Raw genomic sequence first — 18,727 nt, forward strand, 5'->3', positions numbered from 1 at the left:
TGGATTGACCTCGTCTTTAGGAGTTTCAACCAACCTCATTTTAAATGTCCTGCTGTTACTCAAGGAGAAAAAAATTCCCTAAGGTATGCGAAAGTTGCCTTTAGCTTTCTTGGCCCAAGTAAGGTTTCACTAAGCTGAGGTTGCTGTTGGGTTTGTGTGAGAGACTAGAGGGGTGGAGTAGGGGTCAGTTTCCTTTTGAGAGCAAGAGATGCAACGTGGCTGCCTCCCGTCTGGGTCAGAGGGCCTTTTGTAGGGACAAAAAGCGCTGTCACTTTCTTTCATTCCTCCTCCCAGCCACCCATCCATCTGCCCACCCACCCATCTAACTATCCGAGGAGTGTTTGCTGAAGGGCTACTGAGTACCAAGTGTCGGAGCTAGACAGTGGAGAAACAAATGGAAAACAGAGACAGGATGAGCGGGAGAGGCGCAGTCAGGGAAGATTTCTGGAGGTGAGGTTGGGAGGATGAGAGAGTCCGTGGAGCCCGGAGAGGAGCATCCCAGGCAGAGGAGAGAGCCCAAGGAGTCTGTGGGGCTGGAGAGGTCCGCACAGGTCAGATCATGCGGAGGGTGGCGCCATGGGTGACTGCTGTCCTCCTCGGGGCTTCTGATCTAGTTACTTTGGCTTCCCCTTTCCCTGCCCTTGGCCAGTAGGCGGTGCTGGGTACAGTGGAAAGAGCACGGGCTTTGGAGTCAAACTCAGATGCAGATCCTGACTCTACAGTGAACTGCTGCCGCTGTGATCTTAGCAAATTCTTGAGTCTGTGGGCGGCTTCGTGTGCCTCCTGGTTGGGGGACAGGGTCAGGGAGCGGGTCTCAAACCAAACATCTGTGCCTCCCAACCACCGCCACCCGGCCCTTCCCTCAGCTCTCCAAACCAGAGAAAGTCTCCATCCCTGAGCGTTACGTGGAGCTGGATCCTGAAGAGCCGCCCAGCCTGGAGGAGCTGCAGGCGCGGTACCGCAAAGCCGAGAAGATCCGTAACATCCTCACCCGGTCCAGGTCAGCCCTCACAACGTCCGAGTCCTGACAGCCTGCTAGGCTGCCCCGGTGGGTGTCTCAGCTGAACAGGCTGGACTGGGCCGGCCGGGGTGTGTGTGTTTTATCAGGCCTCTGTCTTAGGCAAACATTGCTCATTGTAAGGGCAGGTCGGCTCTTAGCACGTCACCGACAGCTCGGCGAGGAAGCTCGCCCAGGTCACCTGGAAGGTCGTGAAGCTCTCAGAGGGCCATGTTAGGCCCTCGCCCCTAGATCTGCTTCCCGTGGCCTTGGCAAGTGTGGGGAGTGGAGCCAAGGGTGGCAGTGAAGTGGACGTGCTTAGAGATCGCCCCCAAGGATGGCACTCCCAGCCCCAAGGCCTGTCTTCCCTCATTCAGACCCTAGACCTTTGGAGTCCCAGCTTTGGTCCCCAAATCAGAGCCACTGTTCACGTATCAAAGTGGCCTGTGCCAGTGGCCTGTGGCCTAGACCAGAGCCAGGGGCCCAGCCGTGTCCTGAGCTGCCAGAGGCCTCATCCACACCCCTGGAGGCCAGGAGGGGACCCCAGCAAGTGGCTTTCCTGTCCCATCAGCCCCTGTAGCCTCAGAAACATAACCCTGGTGTTTGAGGGCCTCCCTTTCAGAGCCAGGTTAGCCTTTTCACATCTGGAGGGAATAGGAGCCTAGAGCCAGAGTTCTTACCTTGAGGTCTGTGATCCCCCAAAGGAGGGGCAAAGCCGTGGCTGGGCATTTAAGGAGAGGAGCTCGTGCACCTTGGTCTGGAAAGAAAGTGCCCTGCTTTTATGTGATGCCCCCAGAAGGATGAGATCCTCAGGCCGGGGGGATCCCCCTCTCCTGAGGTGGAGGCCGTGGGCAGGGAGGCCCACAGCCCGCTTTCTGGCCCTCCCGCAGCATGTGCAACCTGCAGCCGACCGCCAGCCAGGACCGGAACAGCGTGGCCGACCTGGACTCGCAGCTGCAGGAGCAGGAGCGCATTATCAACATCTCCTACGCCCTGGCCTCAGAGGCCTCCCAGCGCAGCAAGCAGGTAGCAGGTGAGGCCGCGGGGGCAGCCTCGCAGGCTGGGCCCCATCCCCTATTCCCTGGGTTCAGGGCCCAGCCCAGCCTGTCCGGGAGTCGGAGGGAAAGCAGGTATCAGGCTTAGAAATTGAGGAACAGTGGTGTTTGCCCTGTCCCTTGCAGGGCGTGGTGGGGGCAGAGGGGGGCGGGCTGAGCAGGGGAGCTGGTGCTCAGGAGCGCTGGAGGACTGAGGTCTGGGACAGGCTGTGCAGCTCACTGTTAGCCCTGGGAGTGGTGCTGTCTTGAGGTGGCCGGTTGAGAACAGGGTTTTCTGGCTCCTGAGCTGAGGGGTCAAGGCTAAGATTTCTGGCCTCATGAGGAAGGGGCAGGAAAACCTCTGGTGCTTGGATTTCTTGCTGGGCCAAGGCAGAAGGGGCCCCTCTAACCTTCCTTGGGGTCTCTGCTTTGGTCCCCAAATCAGCCACTGTCCACCTATCAGAGTTGCCTCCGAGTGGCCTGTGCCAGAAAGCAGGACTTGGAAAGGACTTTGTTGTCCAGTGGGGGAGTAAAAAATATACCACAGGATGGGAAGGTGTGTGTGTACATGTGCACATGTGTAAAAAGGGCTTTCTCTCTGTCAGGAGTGTATGTGTATTTGTATGTGTACATGGACAGGTGTGTAAAAAAGGTTTTCTCTCTCAGCTAGGAAAGAGACTCCTGGCTCCTCTCCCCACCCACGCTGGCCTGCCTATGTCAGCTCTCGCAGTTCACCCAGTGCTGTTTCTCCCCAGACGCAGCGGGCCCTGCGTGTCTAGGTGGTGCCCTTGGCCAGGAGTGAGGGGTGGTCGGAGAGTGAAGTGGTGTCACAGCCCCCACCGGTCCTCCAACTCTGGCCAAAGGGTCTAGAAGTGGCCGAGGGTGGGGCCTGCCAGGCCCTGAGGTGGTGGCCCCGGGGAGCAGAGCTGTATCAAGAAGCCGTGGGATGACTGAGGGCAGGAGGAAGCCTGTTCTCTCTCCCCCAGCTCTGGTCCCGTACAGAGTCCCTGAGGTCCCTGCTGTCCTGACTCCCCTGAGGACATGTGTGTCAGCCAAGAGGGCGTCCTTGTGGGGGAGACAGCAGGCGGCTCCCCCAGGCCCGTCCTCCTGATGATCCTGGGGGTCCCTGAGGCCCCGCATGGCGGTTTTGAATTCCTCCCTGTGTCCAGGGGTCCAGCGGGGGCACCTGCCCTGCCGTAAATCACCCTCCTCTCTGGCCTGTGCTTGCTCTTACCTGTGTGGACATACTGTCCTCAGCTTCCTCCCCGCCAGCAGGCGAGTGCGCCCCAGCCCTCCCACCCTGCCCCCCGCGATCACACCCTCTGCTGCAGCCCCTCCTCACTCTTGCTGCCTTTCTCCAGTCCCAGGCCAGGCCCCAACCCGGCCCCACGGGCGTGTCCCCCAGGCCCAGGCCACTAGTGGCGGGCGGTGGGGCCCTGCCGAGTGGGGCATTTGGAGCTGCGGGAGCAGACGAGGAGCCTAACACACCACTTAATTCCTGTCTGCCCGTCTAGCACAGCAGCTGGCCCTCCTCCCGCCTAAAGCCCCCCTGTCCTCCAGGACCGTGCCACCTTACCCCCCCTTAAGCAACGGACTCCACTACACCTTTGTCTAACACCTTCCAAGTAAGAGCCCCCGCCTGGCGTCGTGGCCCCTCTCCTGGCGCTGAGCATGTCCCTTCCCTGCTGCTGAGACGATTGCAGTACCACCTGCTGATGCTTCTTTCCTTGGGCAAAGCGGCCGCTGGGGAGACCTCCCGGGCTGGTGGGCAGGAGGGGGGCTGTTGGCTTTTAGGAACAGAGTGTTTGGTGGCTCCGATACAGGAGAGCCTGTGAAATCTCAGGAAACCAGAGCCAGGCCCCTTCCTGCCCAGCTGTCCTTCCTGCGGGTGGCCTTCCTGTGGGTGGCCTAGTGCCCCCCAAGGGACCGGTACAAGCCAGACAGTGTGTAGGGCTTTCCCTCTTGTCCCTCTCTAGTGTTTATGGTTAACATTGCTGAGCACTGGCGATAACCCCACGGGGATATTCACCCCATTTTACCGATGAGGAAGAGCAGCTCAGAGCCCATGAGGGTCTGGCCCAAAGAGTCGTGGCTGTGGGTGTCAGAACCAGGGTGGGGACCCTTTCCTCATGAGTCCTCTATCGCCACCTGTGTGCCCATCCAGCCACCTGAGGAGCTCTAGGTGTTTGGAGAAAGGAGAGCAGTGAGGGATGGAGGTGCATGGTCGGGGTGGAGGCATGCTCTTGGGCAGGTGTGCCCCAGCCTGAGGGTGGCAGGAGGAGGTCGGCCTTGGGCCAGGCTCTCGGGAGGTATACAGTAGGGCCCCTGTGGCTGAGGAACCCCAGGGAAATGCTCCGTCAGGTCTTGGCTTCTGAGGGCCCTGTAAGGGCCACAGCATCCTCTGGGGTCACAGGTGGGGTATGTGGTTTTCTCCTAGAGATCTGAGTGTCCCAGGTCACAGAGAGGCTCTGTTCCTATCAGCTTTTGGCACCTCTGTGGCCATGAGTAGGCCTCCAATGCTCTTTTCAGAGCCCATCCACATTTCCTTTTACCCTTCCAGCATCCTCAGCAGTCCTAGGAGATTGGTGCGATCACCTTGTTTTTAGATTAAACTAACAAGGGCCACGGAAGCTAAGCAAGTTACCCAGAGTGACTCAGCAAACGGAGGGCTGGGCTGGAACTGGAACCCAGAGCCCTCTTTGCTCAGGCCTGTGGCCCTGTTAGAGCAGGGACCCAGTCTCAGGGCCAATGTGTGTCTGGCAGACTTCCTAGAAGTGATGGGGTGGAGGAGAGATGGGGTGCCCATGAGTCCTAGAGGCCGAGGGTCCCCCAGCAGCGGCCGCATTGCCCTGGCCCCCTGCCCAGCTGCACTCTGTCTTATTAGCCTGCCATTCCCTGTCCCATGTGTGCGCAAACAAGCCCACCACCAGGTCCCCAGAGTGGGTTGGGGTCCTGCCAGCCCCTCATTGTCTCCTCCACTTTTTGCCAGCCCAGGCAGTGACTGACCCGTGACCCAGCACACAGAGAAGTCTGGAGCCAGGGGCCAGCAGAACCAGTTTCCTCCGAGAAGATCAATCCTCCTTCCGCCAAGGAAATTCCTTCCAGCTAAGCAGAGGTTCAGCCTGGAGGACGGAGTAGCCCGTCAGCTGTGGGGCGTCCACCACAGGGCGAGGTCCTAACCCCCTGCTTGTTTTAGTTCAGACTCCTTTTCATGTGACAAAGGCACTTTTGATACACACTGTACAATACTGATGCTGTGTTTTAGAATCAGGATGTATTTTATAATGTTCACCTCAAGGGCTCAGTGGCCGAGAAGGTGAGGATGCAAGATTTTGGAGCTGCACACACAGATTCAGGTATCGTGGGGTGGTGGGTGTGGGTGGGGCCGAAGGGCAAGGTGAGCAGAAGCCAGTCCAGCATCTGCTGAACTCAGGCAAGCTTGGATGGGAGACACGCTTCCAGCGGATTCCGGTGTGGGGCTCGTTGGCGTGCTGTCCAGGGCAGTGGCCAGCCAGCCCTGACCTTGCCCGCCTGATGGCCAGCTCTGGAAGGTGAAGCTCCACCGAGACAGACCCCAAGTCTGTGCCTCAGCCTTGGGTCTGCCTTAGGCCCAACAATGTGTCTAAGAACTTTGGTTCCCAACCTGCCCATGAGGTTCTCTCAGCAACGGGCTCTTCTCAAAAATAAAAAACGTTTGCTTTAATTAAAAAAAAAAAGAAACACAGAACACTTTGAAATACAGAAAAGGCGAGAAGAGCATCTTCGACTTGTATCATAAGCAATAAACGTCATACCGGGTGGCATCTACCTGCAACTCCCTGTGTCCATACTAGGCTGTGATAGCGACCCTGGGACCTTTGCAGCCTGCCCCTCAAAACACAGGTCAACTTCCCAGGACTTGGATCAGTGGCCGGAGGACAGGCAGCAGGTCCCCACCATCTCTGATGGCCATGATGGCAGGACAATGACTTGACTTCCAGCCTAAAAGGGGGAAGGGGCCACCAGACCAGCTGCCGTGTTTGTGGCCCTTTATATGAGTCACGAGCTCATGATAGTCTGCATACAGAAAATGAGATTGGAAAGGAAAAAAACAAAAAACCCCCATTGGGTAGAGCCACACTTTAAATGAAAATTGGTCTTTGACTATGGTCAGAAAAATAACCTTGAATATATTTAGAAGTTGCCGTCTATTTTTAACTAATTCCATATGCTGCCAGTATCGACTTCATGACATTTGCCAAAATAAGATTTTATTTTTGCCTTTATAAGATTTTGTTGGAAAAATGAAATGAGTATTTTGCAAGAAAAAGTTAATTTAAAAAAGAAGTGTAATGGTTTGCAAAAAAAAAAAAATGTGATGTACAGATTAAAGTATTAACCTGGTACATGTCCTGCTTTTTGCTGGCTATTTTCCATGAGTGCCCTGTGTTGGTTTTTTTCTTTCTATTTCTTTGGAAAATCCCGTGTCAACTCTTGACCCTGCAGTGTTCACCTATGAAGTTTCTCCCGATGAGTTCTTGACACTTGATTGACTTTGGAGCTCTGAGGGAGGAAGGCCTGTGCTCTCAAGCCCTTGGCTGGGCTTCAACAGCTGCTCAGGATGGCTCCCCACCCCAGCCCACCCAGTCAAGGGGCCGCTGGGTTGTGGACGGGCTGTGGACGCCCGCGCCCGTGCGGGGCTGGTTTGGCAGGCGGACTGCAATCCCAGACAGCAGGAGGGACCCCACAGGCCCTCTTCCAACCCACATGCCGCCAGCTCGTTCCAGTGAGGTGGGTTAGTGACCGATCACTGCAAATTGGATTTGGACTTAATTCGTTTTGACTTGTGATATATGCTTGAAACAGAAGGCAGGAGGCCAGTTTGGTTTAGGGATGCATGCATGTTTGAATTTGTTGTTAATGGCAGTTTATCTCTGTTGCCAAGAAGAGCACCCTCAGTGCAGAGTGACTTTCCAACTAGTTAAACTGGAGAGAACAGATTCCAAAGCATTCAGAAGAGGGGACGCTGCTGCTTTTTTAGCTACTGATTTTTAATTTTAAAATGGAAAGTATTCTCCGGTTTTAAGCATTACTTGGAGATAGCTCCGTAACAGATGAAAGGGAGGCTGGGGTGCGAGGGGTGGGGTGGTTGTGCTGTTGCGCTAAGTCTCTTCGGTCATGTCCGACTCTTAGTGACCCCATGGACTGTAGCCCGCCAGGCTCCTCTATCCACAGGATTCTCCAGGCAAGAACACTGGAGTGGGCTGCCATCTCCTACTCCAGGGGATCTTCTTAACCCAGGGATGGAACCCACGTCTCTTACGTCTCTTGTATTGGCAGTTGAGTGCTTTACCACCTGGGAAGCCTGGTGAGGGGTGGAGGTGGTGGAGAATTTGTCCACAATTGAGTGCAAGGGAAGAAAAAAAGGTACAGGAGGTAGAGCCCCCGACGCTAGGTGGCCACCATTCTCTCAGCAAAAGCAGGTCAGGGGTTTTCTTACTAGCTGGTCCCACGCACGGTCCTGTGTGCGAGGGAACATGGTGACTCCTAACTGTTTTCTCCACTCCAGCGGGAGGAGGCGTAGCCTGTTCTCTAAGAGTTGTGGCCCAAATTTCAAACAGAGAGCATGATAGGCCCTCGACTCAGGCTCTACAGAGAGCATGGATGGTTGGAAAAGGCACCCTCCAGCTGCATCATGTGTGAGCAGGCAGCATGACCTGGCCCCCTTCACTGCTTCCTTGAGAGGACTCATTACCCGAGGTAAGATGGGGCCATCTGCGAAAGGACTGGCTGACCAGGGACCCTCCAGGTGGGGGCCACTCTTGGAGGGGAAACTCCATGTGGCCCAATAGTTTTGACTTCGTTTCTTTGCAGGGGCCCTGGGGGCCTGAGCAGAGTTTGAAACGATGGGATTGCTTGTGGTCACCAAAGGGAGCGTGAGCATACTTCCGCACCCCTGTTGACATCTATTCCTGACTTTAACCCAGATCCAGCGGAAACCCAGAACATCTTATTTTAGCAAGAACCAACAAGAATGTTTTAGGATCTAGTATGAAGTAGGAGTTGGCAATAATTGTTCCTAATCCCCACTTGACCCTCCTGAACAGCCCAGATCCTCACCATGTCCAGGGTATTGTTTATTTTATTTTTTTAATTGGAGGATAATTGCTTTACCATGTTGTGTTGGTTTCTGCTATAGAACAACGTGAATCAACCATAAGTATACATATATTCCCTCCCTCTTGAGCCTTCCTCCCAGCCCCTCATCCCACACTTCTGTGTCATTACAGAGCACCAAGCTGAATTGCCTGCTCTATACAGCTACTTCCTGCTAGCTATCTATTTTGTACATGGTGGCATATATACATCAGTGCTACTCTGTCAATTCCAGGGCATCATTTAAAGGATTGAAGTTGAGATGTGTATACATCTGTGATTGTGCATGAGGTCAATGTGCCCAGACTGATGTGGATGCTGAAGGCAGGCCTTTTGTTTGCTCCCCTTCATTCATTTTTTGCCTGCCTTCGTGTCTGGCCGAGGGGCTGGTGGTGGGATCTGTAGCTCACCCTTCTCCCTCTAACTTGGCCATCTTCACTTAAGGTGGGTTTTCCAGAATTTTCCTGGCTGTTGTTAGGTTGCAGCCCAAGGCCAAGGAAACCTCCATCTGCCCAAGGTCCTCTTGGGGATGGAAGGCGTGGAGGGGTGGAGTGGGTGTGGACCCTGGCTTAGTCAGACAAGAGCCCGTTTTAGACTTTGGGAGTTCCCCCAGCCGTGGTACAGTGCTCTATGGCAAATCCTTTTGTGTTCTCACCAAGGGTGGGAAAGAAGCAGCAAATTATTTGTCTGATCCACAAATCACATTTCTGAGATGGAGCAGGCAAGTGCTGGGAGTCCTCTGCCTCTAATTCAGCATCAGATGCTGGGGCATAGGAGGGACTTTGCCCATGAGGGTTGCGTGCCGTTATGAAAAGAACAAAGAGACAAGGTTGGGGGTGGGGGGTGGATGCAAAAAATGGCAGCCCCTCCCTGCCCAGTAAACACGCTGTTGCTTTGCCGTCTCCACTCCAAAGGCTACCACTTTCATTGCTCTCCCAGCAAAGAAACCTTTCTTCAGAGCGAGTGGCGGGGTACAAAGGCAGAGTACAAAATGTGTGCACATCACAGTCCCTGCAATTCTGTTTGAACAAGCATATTGATTGGGTCTGACCCTGTTACATTTTTTCCCTATTATTTGAAAAGGTGCATCTAAGTGTAGTGAATTGAACCAGCAGAGCTGAACTTTCCATGAAAACTTCTCAAGGTATTTCTTCAGTTCAAAGCTTTTGAATTTTAAAGGGCATTTTTAATACGAGTCTGTTGAGTATTCTCTGCCAAAGCCCAACAAGGGATGTTAAATGCAGATGAGGCTGGAGCGAGGGTGCTTGTGGGGGTGGACTCGCCCATGCTGCGGAGGGTGCAGGTCATGGCTGGAGGGTGCGGACCCGCCCAGGAAGGACTGAGCTTTGGGGAGACAGGCCGAGCCTGTGGAGCAGCACACACAGGCCCTAGAGAGTTTCTCTTTGAGCTCACTGGGGACTGCATAGAACACGGGGAAGAAGTTTCCCAGCTGAGCTTCTCGAAGGCTCTTTCATGGGGAGCTGAGAGGTACTTGCTAAGGGGCTTCTTCTGATGGATGAGGTTTTGTCCTTGGGAAGTAAGTGGTTCCTTACTCAACTGCTTTAGAACTGAGAAGGCATGAGAGGCACAGCCCCGCTGGCTGAGGTCACAGAGTCAGAAAGGAAGCTGCTGCTGACCTCAGCCCTTGACATCACTTAACACTCAGAGATGCTTTCCCACTGAGCCCTGAGCTGCATCCCAGTCCTTAACTGATCTGACATTTAGGGACACTTTGCTGGTTGTGTGGGCCACAACAGTGGTCCCTCATGCCATCCTGGTGGTGGGTCCTTGGAAGTATTCAGAATCTCATTTTCCCCTACACAGGGGGCCTCTCCTGACCCACTGAAGGCACACAGCCCCCTTTGACTGAGTTCCAAGTGTCTGTTTGCCTCCAGAGGCTTCTTGGGTCTGGAAGGCATCTTCTTTATAGATCCTGAATTTGAGATCAGAGGCAAAATCATCCCAGGGAGAAGGTGAAAAATCAGATCCAGGGCTTGGGCATCTCAGCAAAATCCTTTCAATGTCCTTGCCTAGAAGACTGGCCTGGGAAGGTCAGGACAGAGTAAGATGGCACTGAGCCTCAGGTGCCCGCTTTCTTTGTGACCATGGCTGGCCAATCCATTTTTAGGAGACTGATTGGCAAGGAGGCAGTCAGCTCTGGGGCCGGGCTGCCTGGATTCTAAATCTGATCACGCCATTTTGCCAGTCCTGTAACCTTAGGCAAGTTATCTGTCCTTGCTTCAGTTCCCTCACTTATAAAGATTTATATTGGCATCTACGTCAGGAGAGTTGTTAATGAAGATTAAATGAATTATGACATTGAAAATGCTAAGCATGGTTCTTGACCCCATAGGAAGCACTAGAAAAAATATGACAAAAGTTCTCATTTACCTGCTATTAAGACATGAGTTTGTGCAAACGCCGGGAGACTGTGAAGGACAGGGAAACCTGGCATGCTGCAATCCCTGGGGTTGCAAAGAGTCGGACATGACTTAGCAACTGAACAAGTTATAATTATTTAATACATACTGCATTCTCCTTCTTTGTTTACTTGTTTATAGCCAATAAGCATTGTCTTGTTCATTATATCATCCCTAGTGCTGAGAACAATGTCTGCCACAAAGAAGGTACTAAGAAATTTGTTGAATAAATGAGGGAATGAAAAAGTCAAGGGCTGTCAGCCAGGAAGCTTTCTCTCCTTCTCAAATGACTTTGCCTCTCTGCTCTGTTACACATTTTATACTCAAGCCCCTAGAGAGCATTCTTAGTGCCCTATTTTTAAGTTTCTTGAGTAGTAGGTAAGAGCAGTGCAGATAGATCCACCCTTATTAATTGACTCTGACTTTGGGCAAGTCATGCTACCTCCCTAAGCTTCAGTTTCCTCCTTTGAGAAATAGGAATGACAGTCCCTACCATACATGGTTGATGTGAAGACTGAGTGGGCCGACCGTCACTGTGCTGGTTTGCTCATGTAGGATCCTTACTATGGACAGCAAGGCTTCAGACCCTTTCACATTTAAAGCCTGTGTCCTCTCCCTGGCTCAGTGGATAAACAGATTGGGGTCAGCTGCTTTTGTCCACCCCAGTCGTCTGCCCTCCACCGTCTCTCTGCCATTTTAGACAGCTGCCTGCAGCAAGTTAAGCAGTGGCCCAGGGCTTTTGAAGTGTGGGTTCACAAGGCCGTGCCACCGCCAGGCTGCCTCCCTCAGCTCTCCAGGGGCTGAGGACAGGCGAATCCTCTGAGGCCTCCCCTCGCAGCCCTGAGGCTGTCCACCCCGACATCAGATCAACCTGTGCGTGCGCCTTTGATGTCAATTCCCAAACTGGAGCCTTGTCCTGCTCTGAGGACCTGGGCTTTGAAGTTGGCCTATAAACTGAGCTTTCAGGAAGAAAGTTGTCTGTTGTGCCTCAGAGCACGCCTGGGCCCTGTAAAGGCACACGGAATGCCATGAACACCTGATAAATAATTCTTTCTGGGCCTGAGAAAGATCCATTCCATTGATAGGGAAGGAAAATTCCCTTGACCTTTTCACTGAAGTTCTGGGTGGGGGAAGTGGTTAGAGAGGATTTTGTCTTCTTGCTGAAGTCACATGGGGTAGGCAGGTTGTCTCAGAGCTGAGCTCCAATGACTGCCCCAAAAGGGCCCCTGGTCCCTGACTCCTGACCTGAGGCCCCCCCGGCCAGTCCTGTTCCTGCTTGGAACAGGGGAGAAGATGGGGCCCTCTCACTGAAAGAGAGACGGCGGTCCCCTCCAGGCCAAACCCTGCTGCAAACAGCAGGGCTTCCGGGAGGCTCAGCCCTGTTGCCTACCTTCCCTTCCAGGGCCTGGCATGGTCAAGAGAGGAGGCAGACAGGGTTTCCCACCTGAAGGAGTCCCCAAATGGATACTGGCTTGTGTACCCTGAGCATTTAACCTCATGCCAGGCCTTCTGCCGGGCCCCTTTTGTGCATGATTGGATAATAGGATGTGGGTATATGTGTAGTTTTGGGAACGCTTCCTTTATGGCAAAATGTATCATACACCTAGAAAGTCTATGAAATAACAGCATACAGCTCAAAAAAATGATCAGAAAACAGGTATCTGTGTAATCACTGCCTTAGTTAAGAAATCCAAGTTTGCCAGGATGCAGGAAGCTCTGTTAATGGCCCTTCCTGCTCAGTTAGGCCCTCCGCCTCCCAGACTTCTGTTATTACTATGTACTTTTTTAAGCAGGCCTAGTCAGATACTCTAACTTATTTTTGTTTTCTGAAATGTGTACCAATGGAATAATAGAATGGAATAATAAAGAATGTAATCCTTTGTGTCAGGCTTTTTTCCACTAAACATTATGATTTCATCCATGCAACTATGTTTCACTCATTTTGCTGTTGTATAGTATTCCCTGTAGGAATATTCGAGGAGTTTTTATCCACTCTACTGTCAAAGGACATTTGGATGTTTCCAGCTTGGAGCTATTAAAAATAATGCTGCTGTGTACATTTTTATATCTATCCCTCAATCCACAGGCAATCATTTCTTAGGGTCTATGCCTCGGTATAGAGTTGATAGGTTATAAGGTATGCACACTTTCAATTTAGGTAGCAGATGTCAAACTGGTTTCCAAAGTGATAGTACTAATTTATAGTCCCACCATGAATACGTGAGTTTCTCCATATCCTCATTGTGGTGGCAGCCTCTGAGATGGCCCCCCAGTGATGCCCACCTTCTGGCATTCACACCCTCTGTAAGCCCATTCCCTTAAGTGTGGGCTGGAGCTAGCAGTTCCCTTCTAATGAATAGGACATGACAGAACCTAACAGGGTGTCACTTTCAAGATGAGGTTACAAGGAGACTGTTGCTTCTGTCTTGGGCATCCTCCCTTGCTTTCTCACTGGAGAAACCATGTTGTGAGCTAACCTGTGGGGAGGCCCACAGGGCAGGGACAGATGTCTGTGACCAACAGCCAGTGAGGACCTAAGAAATGGGTCCTCCCTGCCTCTAGTCAGCCCTCGAGATGATTACAGCCCTGCCTGCCACCTTGATTACAACCTTGTGAGAGACCTTCAGCCAGAAGCACCCAGCAGAGCCCAGATTCTTGACTCATAGAAACTGTGAGATAAATGTTTATTGTTTTAAGTTGTTAAGTTTTGGGGTAATTTGTTACATGGCAATAGATAATATACTCAACAAAACTTTTTAAAAAATTGTAACTATTTTTGATATGTATGAATTAGGTTTACTAGCATCTTCCTGGTTATTGATATTGTGCATCCTTTCAAATTTTCCTTGACCTTTCGGATTTCTTTATTCGTGAGGTATCTTCAGGACTCTTTATCATTATTCCATTGGTTTATGTTATCTTTTTCTTGTTGATTTGTAGAGGTTCTAGACGTAAGCCTGTCTTAATCTTGGCTACCCTTAGAAAGAAGTCTGAGGGAAGGGCTTGTAGGCAGAGTTAATTTGGGAAACAATCCAAGGAAGAGAGGGCTTCCCTGGTGGCTCAGCTGGTAGAGAATCTGCCTGCAATGCAGGAGACCTGGGTTTGATCTCTGGGTTGGGAAGATCCCTTGGAGGAGGGCATGGCAACCCACTCCAGTATTCCTGCCTGGAGAATCCCCATAGACAAAGGAGCCTGGTGGGCTACAGTCCATGGGGTTGCAAAAGAGTCGGACACGACTGAGCGACTAAGTATATCCGAGGAACAGAAGTGGCAAAGAAGAGAAAGCAACAGAGACATGTGCCTTCTCAAGCTGGTCACTGTTGTGAAAAACTTGGGCTCAGTTTCACTGGGACCTTCTGAAGAGTCACGTAAAATGCTCCTCAAAATTATCCACCTGTGGTGTAAGAAGAGCATTTATCTTCTGGCTCAGAGCCTCCTCTGACCAAGGGCTCCCCATGGGGTAAGTCCCTCACATCTCCATATCCCACATGTGTGGGTGATTCCCATGTGAACCTCACACTGGGGCAGCTAAGAAGCTCTGGGTCACCATGTGAGGTGTGGCTAAAATGAGATCCTATCACAGTCATATCTATAGGATGTGTGGTGAAACACAAGGAGTATTTGACACAGAACCTGTCATGGATGATGTGCATTGCAAATGTCTTATACCACTCTGGCTTTCCTTTTCACTTGCAATCAATAGACATTACTAGTTTTAAGGTAATCATGTAAATATTTTCCTTTGTAGTTTGCGATGTTTTGCATCTTGTTCAAAGTCTTCTTGTACTTAAGTCATAAAACTATTCTCCTCCGATATTCTCTAAGGAGCTTTCTTGTTTTGCTTTTCACAGATCTACAGTATACCTGGAACTGGTTTTTAAGTTAAGGTGTGAAGTGGGCATCAGATTTCATTTTTCCCCATAGATGCCCAACTTATTGAAGAATCTATAATTTTCTTCCCACTGCTGTGCCACTTTGTCGTAATCAAGTATTTGTATACGTGTGACTCTAATTTTCTGTTCTGTTGTCTATTTGTCTATCATTGGGCCAATATCATACTCTTTTAATTAGTGGGGCTTTATAGTAAGTGTTGATACACAGAAAAGCAAAGTGTCTATCTTGTTCTTATTTTCCACAACTATCTTGGCTATTTTTGGTCTTTTTCCTTGTAAATTTTAGAACAAACTTGTCAGATTTTATTTTCCACCTGCAATTGGGTATTTTTTTTTTTTTTTCTGAGACTACATTGTATGAAGATTACTTTGGAAAGAATTATATCACTACAATATTGAGTGTCCTAGTCTATGAACCTGTTTATTTAAACCTTTAAATATTTCTCTCCAAAATATTTTATTGGAAAAAAACTATGCTTCTAGCAATGGTAGACAAGGGTACTTTGAAGCAACATTCCTACTGAGAACAAATGGAAAAGGAGGCTGAACTATTTTTTAAAAATATGTATTTGAAGGCAATGGAGAGCTCGCAAAGCTGTAAAAATTTGTAGAGCCAAGATCCAGAGGAATGGAGCAAAGATAGGAAGCAGGAGGTCAGCCTCTGGTATCCCTTTCCCCCTGAAGTAGATTGTTCCAAAAGCTGTGACGCTGCGAGCCTGAGCAGCTGTTTTGCCGGACGCTCCTCTCTCACCACGTTTGTACCGGACGCTCCTCTCTCACCACGTTTGTATACAGCTTAGGAGTTAGTCAAGGACCAGGGGAGTTCCTTTATGTAGATTTATGTAGTCTCTGGAACTCTCCCCTCCAAACTGCGATCTCTTGACAGCCCTGAATGCTACCTTCACCCAGTGAGTGTTTGTACTTTGTTGAAAAACGCCCCTAGAGAGAAATCTGGGTTGAATGTGGAACTCATTGCGAGCACTTCCCTTTCAATGTCAGAAGCCCTTTGTGGGTTGGCCAACACAAATGTCTTACCTTTATTCTTGAAGGATATTTCCACTGGGATAGGGTGGTAAGTTGATTTTTTTTTCTTTCTTTCAGTGTTTTGAGGATATTACATTGTCTTCTGGCTTCTTTGGCTTATATATAGTGTGTGGTCAGTTGCTCAGCCATCTTGAACTCTATGCGACCCCGTGGACTGTAGCTTGCTAGGCTCCACTGTCCATGGAATTTCCCAGGCGAGAATTAGAGTGGGTAGCCATTTCCTTCTCCCAACCCAGGGATCCAATCTGGGTCTCCTGCATTGCAGGCAGATTCTTTACCACTGCGCCATCTGGGAAGTTTTATCGAGAAGTTATATGTCTTACTCTTGCACCCTTGCAACAAAGGTCCATCTAGTCAAGGCTATGGTTTTTCCAGGGGTCATGTATGGATGTGAGTTGGACTGTGAAGAAAGCTGAGCACCGAATTGATGCTTTTGAACTGTGGTATTGGAGAAGACTCTTGAGAGTCCCTTGGACTGCAAGGAGATCTAACCAGTCCATCCTAAAGGAGACCGGTCCTGGGTGTTCATTGGAAGGACTGATGCTGAAGCTGAAACTCTAATACTTTGGCCACCTCATGCGAAGAGTTGACTCATTGGAAAAGATTCTGATGCTGGGAGGGATTGGGGGCAGGAGTTTGGGTGAACTCTGGGAGCTGGTGATGGACAGGGAGGCCTGGCGTGCTGTGATTCATGAGGTCGCAAAGAATCGGACATGACTGAGCGAATGAACTGACTGACTTGCACCCTTAATATGTCTTTTCCCCCTACCTCTATCTGCATTTACTTTTTTTCTTGTCTTTGGGTCATAGCACTTTTACTGTAATATGCCTAGGTGTGATTTTGTCTTTATCCAGCTTGGGAATTGTAGATCTCAAATCTATGGATGGGTATCTTTGGTCAGTTTTAGAAGATTCTTAACCTTTATCTCTTTGAAAATTAATTTCCCCCATACTCTCTTTCAGTGACTCCAATTATATATGAATGTATGTGTAATATACATATTTTTATACACCCTTTTTACTGTATTTTCCACTCCTGGGAAACAGTATCTTATTATGCAAGAATCCATTAAATCCATGTGAAAAGGATTGACAAATTAGTTATTTCTCTTACTGAACTACTGATGCCACTAGGATTTTTCTATGCTAAGAAGCAGTGTCTGTCTCTGATATTAGCAGTGATGAAACTCAAAAACCTTCATGGAATTTGACATAAGTCACCTTTTGTTTCAAGGACATAGGGCAAAAGACATGGAGGATTTTCCTGGTCACAAGGTTAAATATTTAAGGTTGTAGACTGCATTGTGCTAGTCCTCAATGGCAAATTCTGAGTGACTTAGGCACCCACATGCTCTGTGATAAATATCTGTGATATGCAGGGCCTTCTAACATGTAGCCCCCAAGGCAGGAGCCTATCTTACCTGGTCTAAAAGTGGCAAAGCCTGTGCCAGTTCTTTTTCATTGTTTAGTTACCTGCAAATATTTACTCAGCACCTACTCTGCGCCAGGCACTATTCTAGCTCCTGGGAGGACAGCAGTAAACGAAATCAGTCCCTGCTCTAATGAAGCGTACATTCTGGTGAAGGGGAGACAGTACATATATATCACTGCTGTCCTCTCAGGAGCTAGAATAGTGCCTGGCGCAGAGTAGGTGCTGAGTAAATATCTGCAGGTAACTAAACAATGAAAAAGAACTGGCACAGGCTTTGCATGAGGATATTAAAATAGAGGAAAAAGGGTCAAGAAAAATAAATGACATGTGAAGAACACTGACCAGAAAAACATTTCCTCAAGAAACAGTTGAAAGCTATGATCAAAGATTTCATGACAACCTTAATATCTTATGATCTCTATGAACTGATACATCAGAAATACAAGAGGATATGAGGAAACAGAAGAAACATGAACTGGCAGAATTCAAGGAAAAAAGTATACAATCATAAAATGAATATAAAATTGGAATGACGAGTACACAGTGCTCAAATCACAATAAGGAGAAAAGAGGGATAAAAATAAAAATGACATGGGGACAGGAAATGAAATATGCACATGTAATTGGAGTTTCTAAAGGAGAAAACTTCTATTTTTATAGATGAAAGCATTGAGAAACCTTGCTCACATGGAGTCACTTAATAGATTTCAGAAACATCATTCTGATGTTATTCAGTCACTAAATGTCTGACTCTTTGCAACTCGACTGCAGTACACCAGGCTTCCCTGTCCTCCACTATCTTCCGGGATTTGCTCAAATTCATGTCCACTGAGTCAATGTTATCTAACCATCTCATCCTCTGCTACCCCCTTCTCCTTTTGCCTTCAATCTTTCCCAGCATCAGGATCTTTTCCAATGAGTCAGTTCTTTGCATCAAGTGGCCAAAAAATGTTGTTTAGGAAAGAATCATTGATTTCATTGATCAAAGCAGTTTTCAATGCAGTTGTGGTGTTAAATAAAGTTGGGTAGAAAGTTGGAGTGGATTGGGGGAAAGGGAATAGCAGTGAAGCAAACAGTAACAGCAGTAAGTTATTAAAACTATTGAAAATGTGGCTTCCCTGGTGGCTCAGTGGTCAAGAATCTGCCTACCAATGCGAGAGAAATGGGTTTGATCCCTGGGTTGGGAAGGTCCCCCAGAGAAGGAAATGGCAACCCACTACAGTATCCTTGCTTAGGAAATCCCATGGACCAGAGGAGGCTGGCTGGCGACAGTCCATGGGGCTGCAAGAGTCACACACAACTTGGCAGCTGAACAACAATGCATTTTACCTGTTTTAACTAATTCTCATAATAACCATGCAAGGTGGTTGCTATTGATAATCTCATTTTACTGATGAAAGCGTGGAAAGGAGACTCAGATCTAGTTATGCCCAAGGTCACTGAGTTTATCACTAAGTTGGTAGAGCTGGGATGTGACCTAGAAGAGTGGAGCACTTCGCCATGGTTGTCAAATTAGGCTGAAGTTCGGGGAATTTCTGCCTGATAAAACCTATTATTTAACGTGAGCTAGTATATAAGGACATATTATAAGAGTCAAGGAGGAAAGAGAGGGTCACAAGTTTGAAAATAGGGGCTTTCAACAGTTAAGAATGGGAGAAGGGTTGACGAGAGAAAACAGTAAGGATAATATGCAGTGTTGTTAATCAACATTTAGAAATACTGGTTTGTTCAGCTGGTGGGCTTTCTCCAGAAATAATCCATAGGAAACTGGA

The 18,727-nt window shown here is 49.4% G+C and overlaps 1 protein-coding gene across 1 annotated transcript in view; it reads left to right on the top strand.

Annotated features, from left to right (window-relative positions):
- The window catches only part of PLEKHA7 (pleckstrin homology domain containing A7), a 216,798-nt gene extending 213,152 nt beyond the window's left edge, over positions 1–3,646 (top strand). The window contains exons 25-27 of the mRNA XM_052652875.1: positions 867–1,000; positions 1,888–2,030; positions 3,546–3,646. Coding sequence (XP_052508835.1) covers positions 867–1,000; positions 1,888–2,030; positions 3,546–3,646 — 378 coding nt within the window. The remainder of the gene's footprint in view (positions 1–866; positions 1,001–1,887; positions 2,031–3,545) is intronic.
- The last annotated feature ends 15,081 nt before the right edge of the window (positions 3,647–18,727 follow it).

Source organism: Budorcas taxicolor, chromosome 15, assembly GCF_023091745.1.
Source record: "Budorcas taxicolor isolate Tak-1 chromosome 15, Takin1.1, whole genome shotgun sequence".
Lineage (NCBI taxonomy): Eukaryota > Metazoa > Chordata > Mammalia > Artiodactyla > Bovidae > Budorcas > Budorcas taxicolor.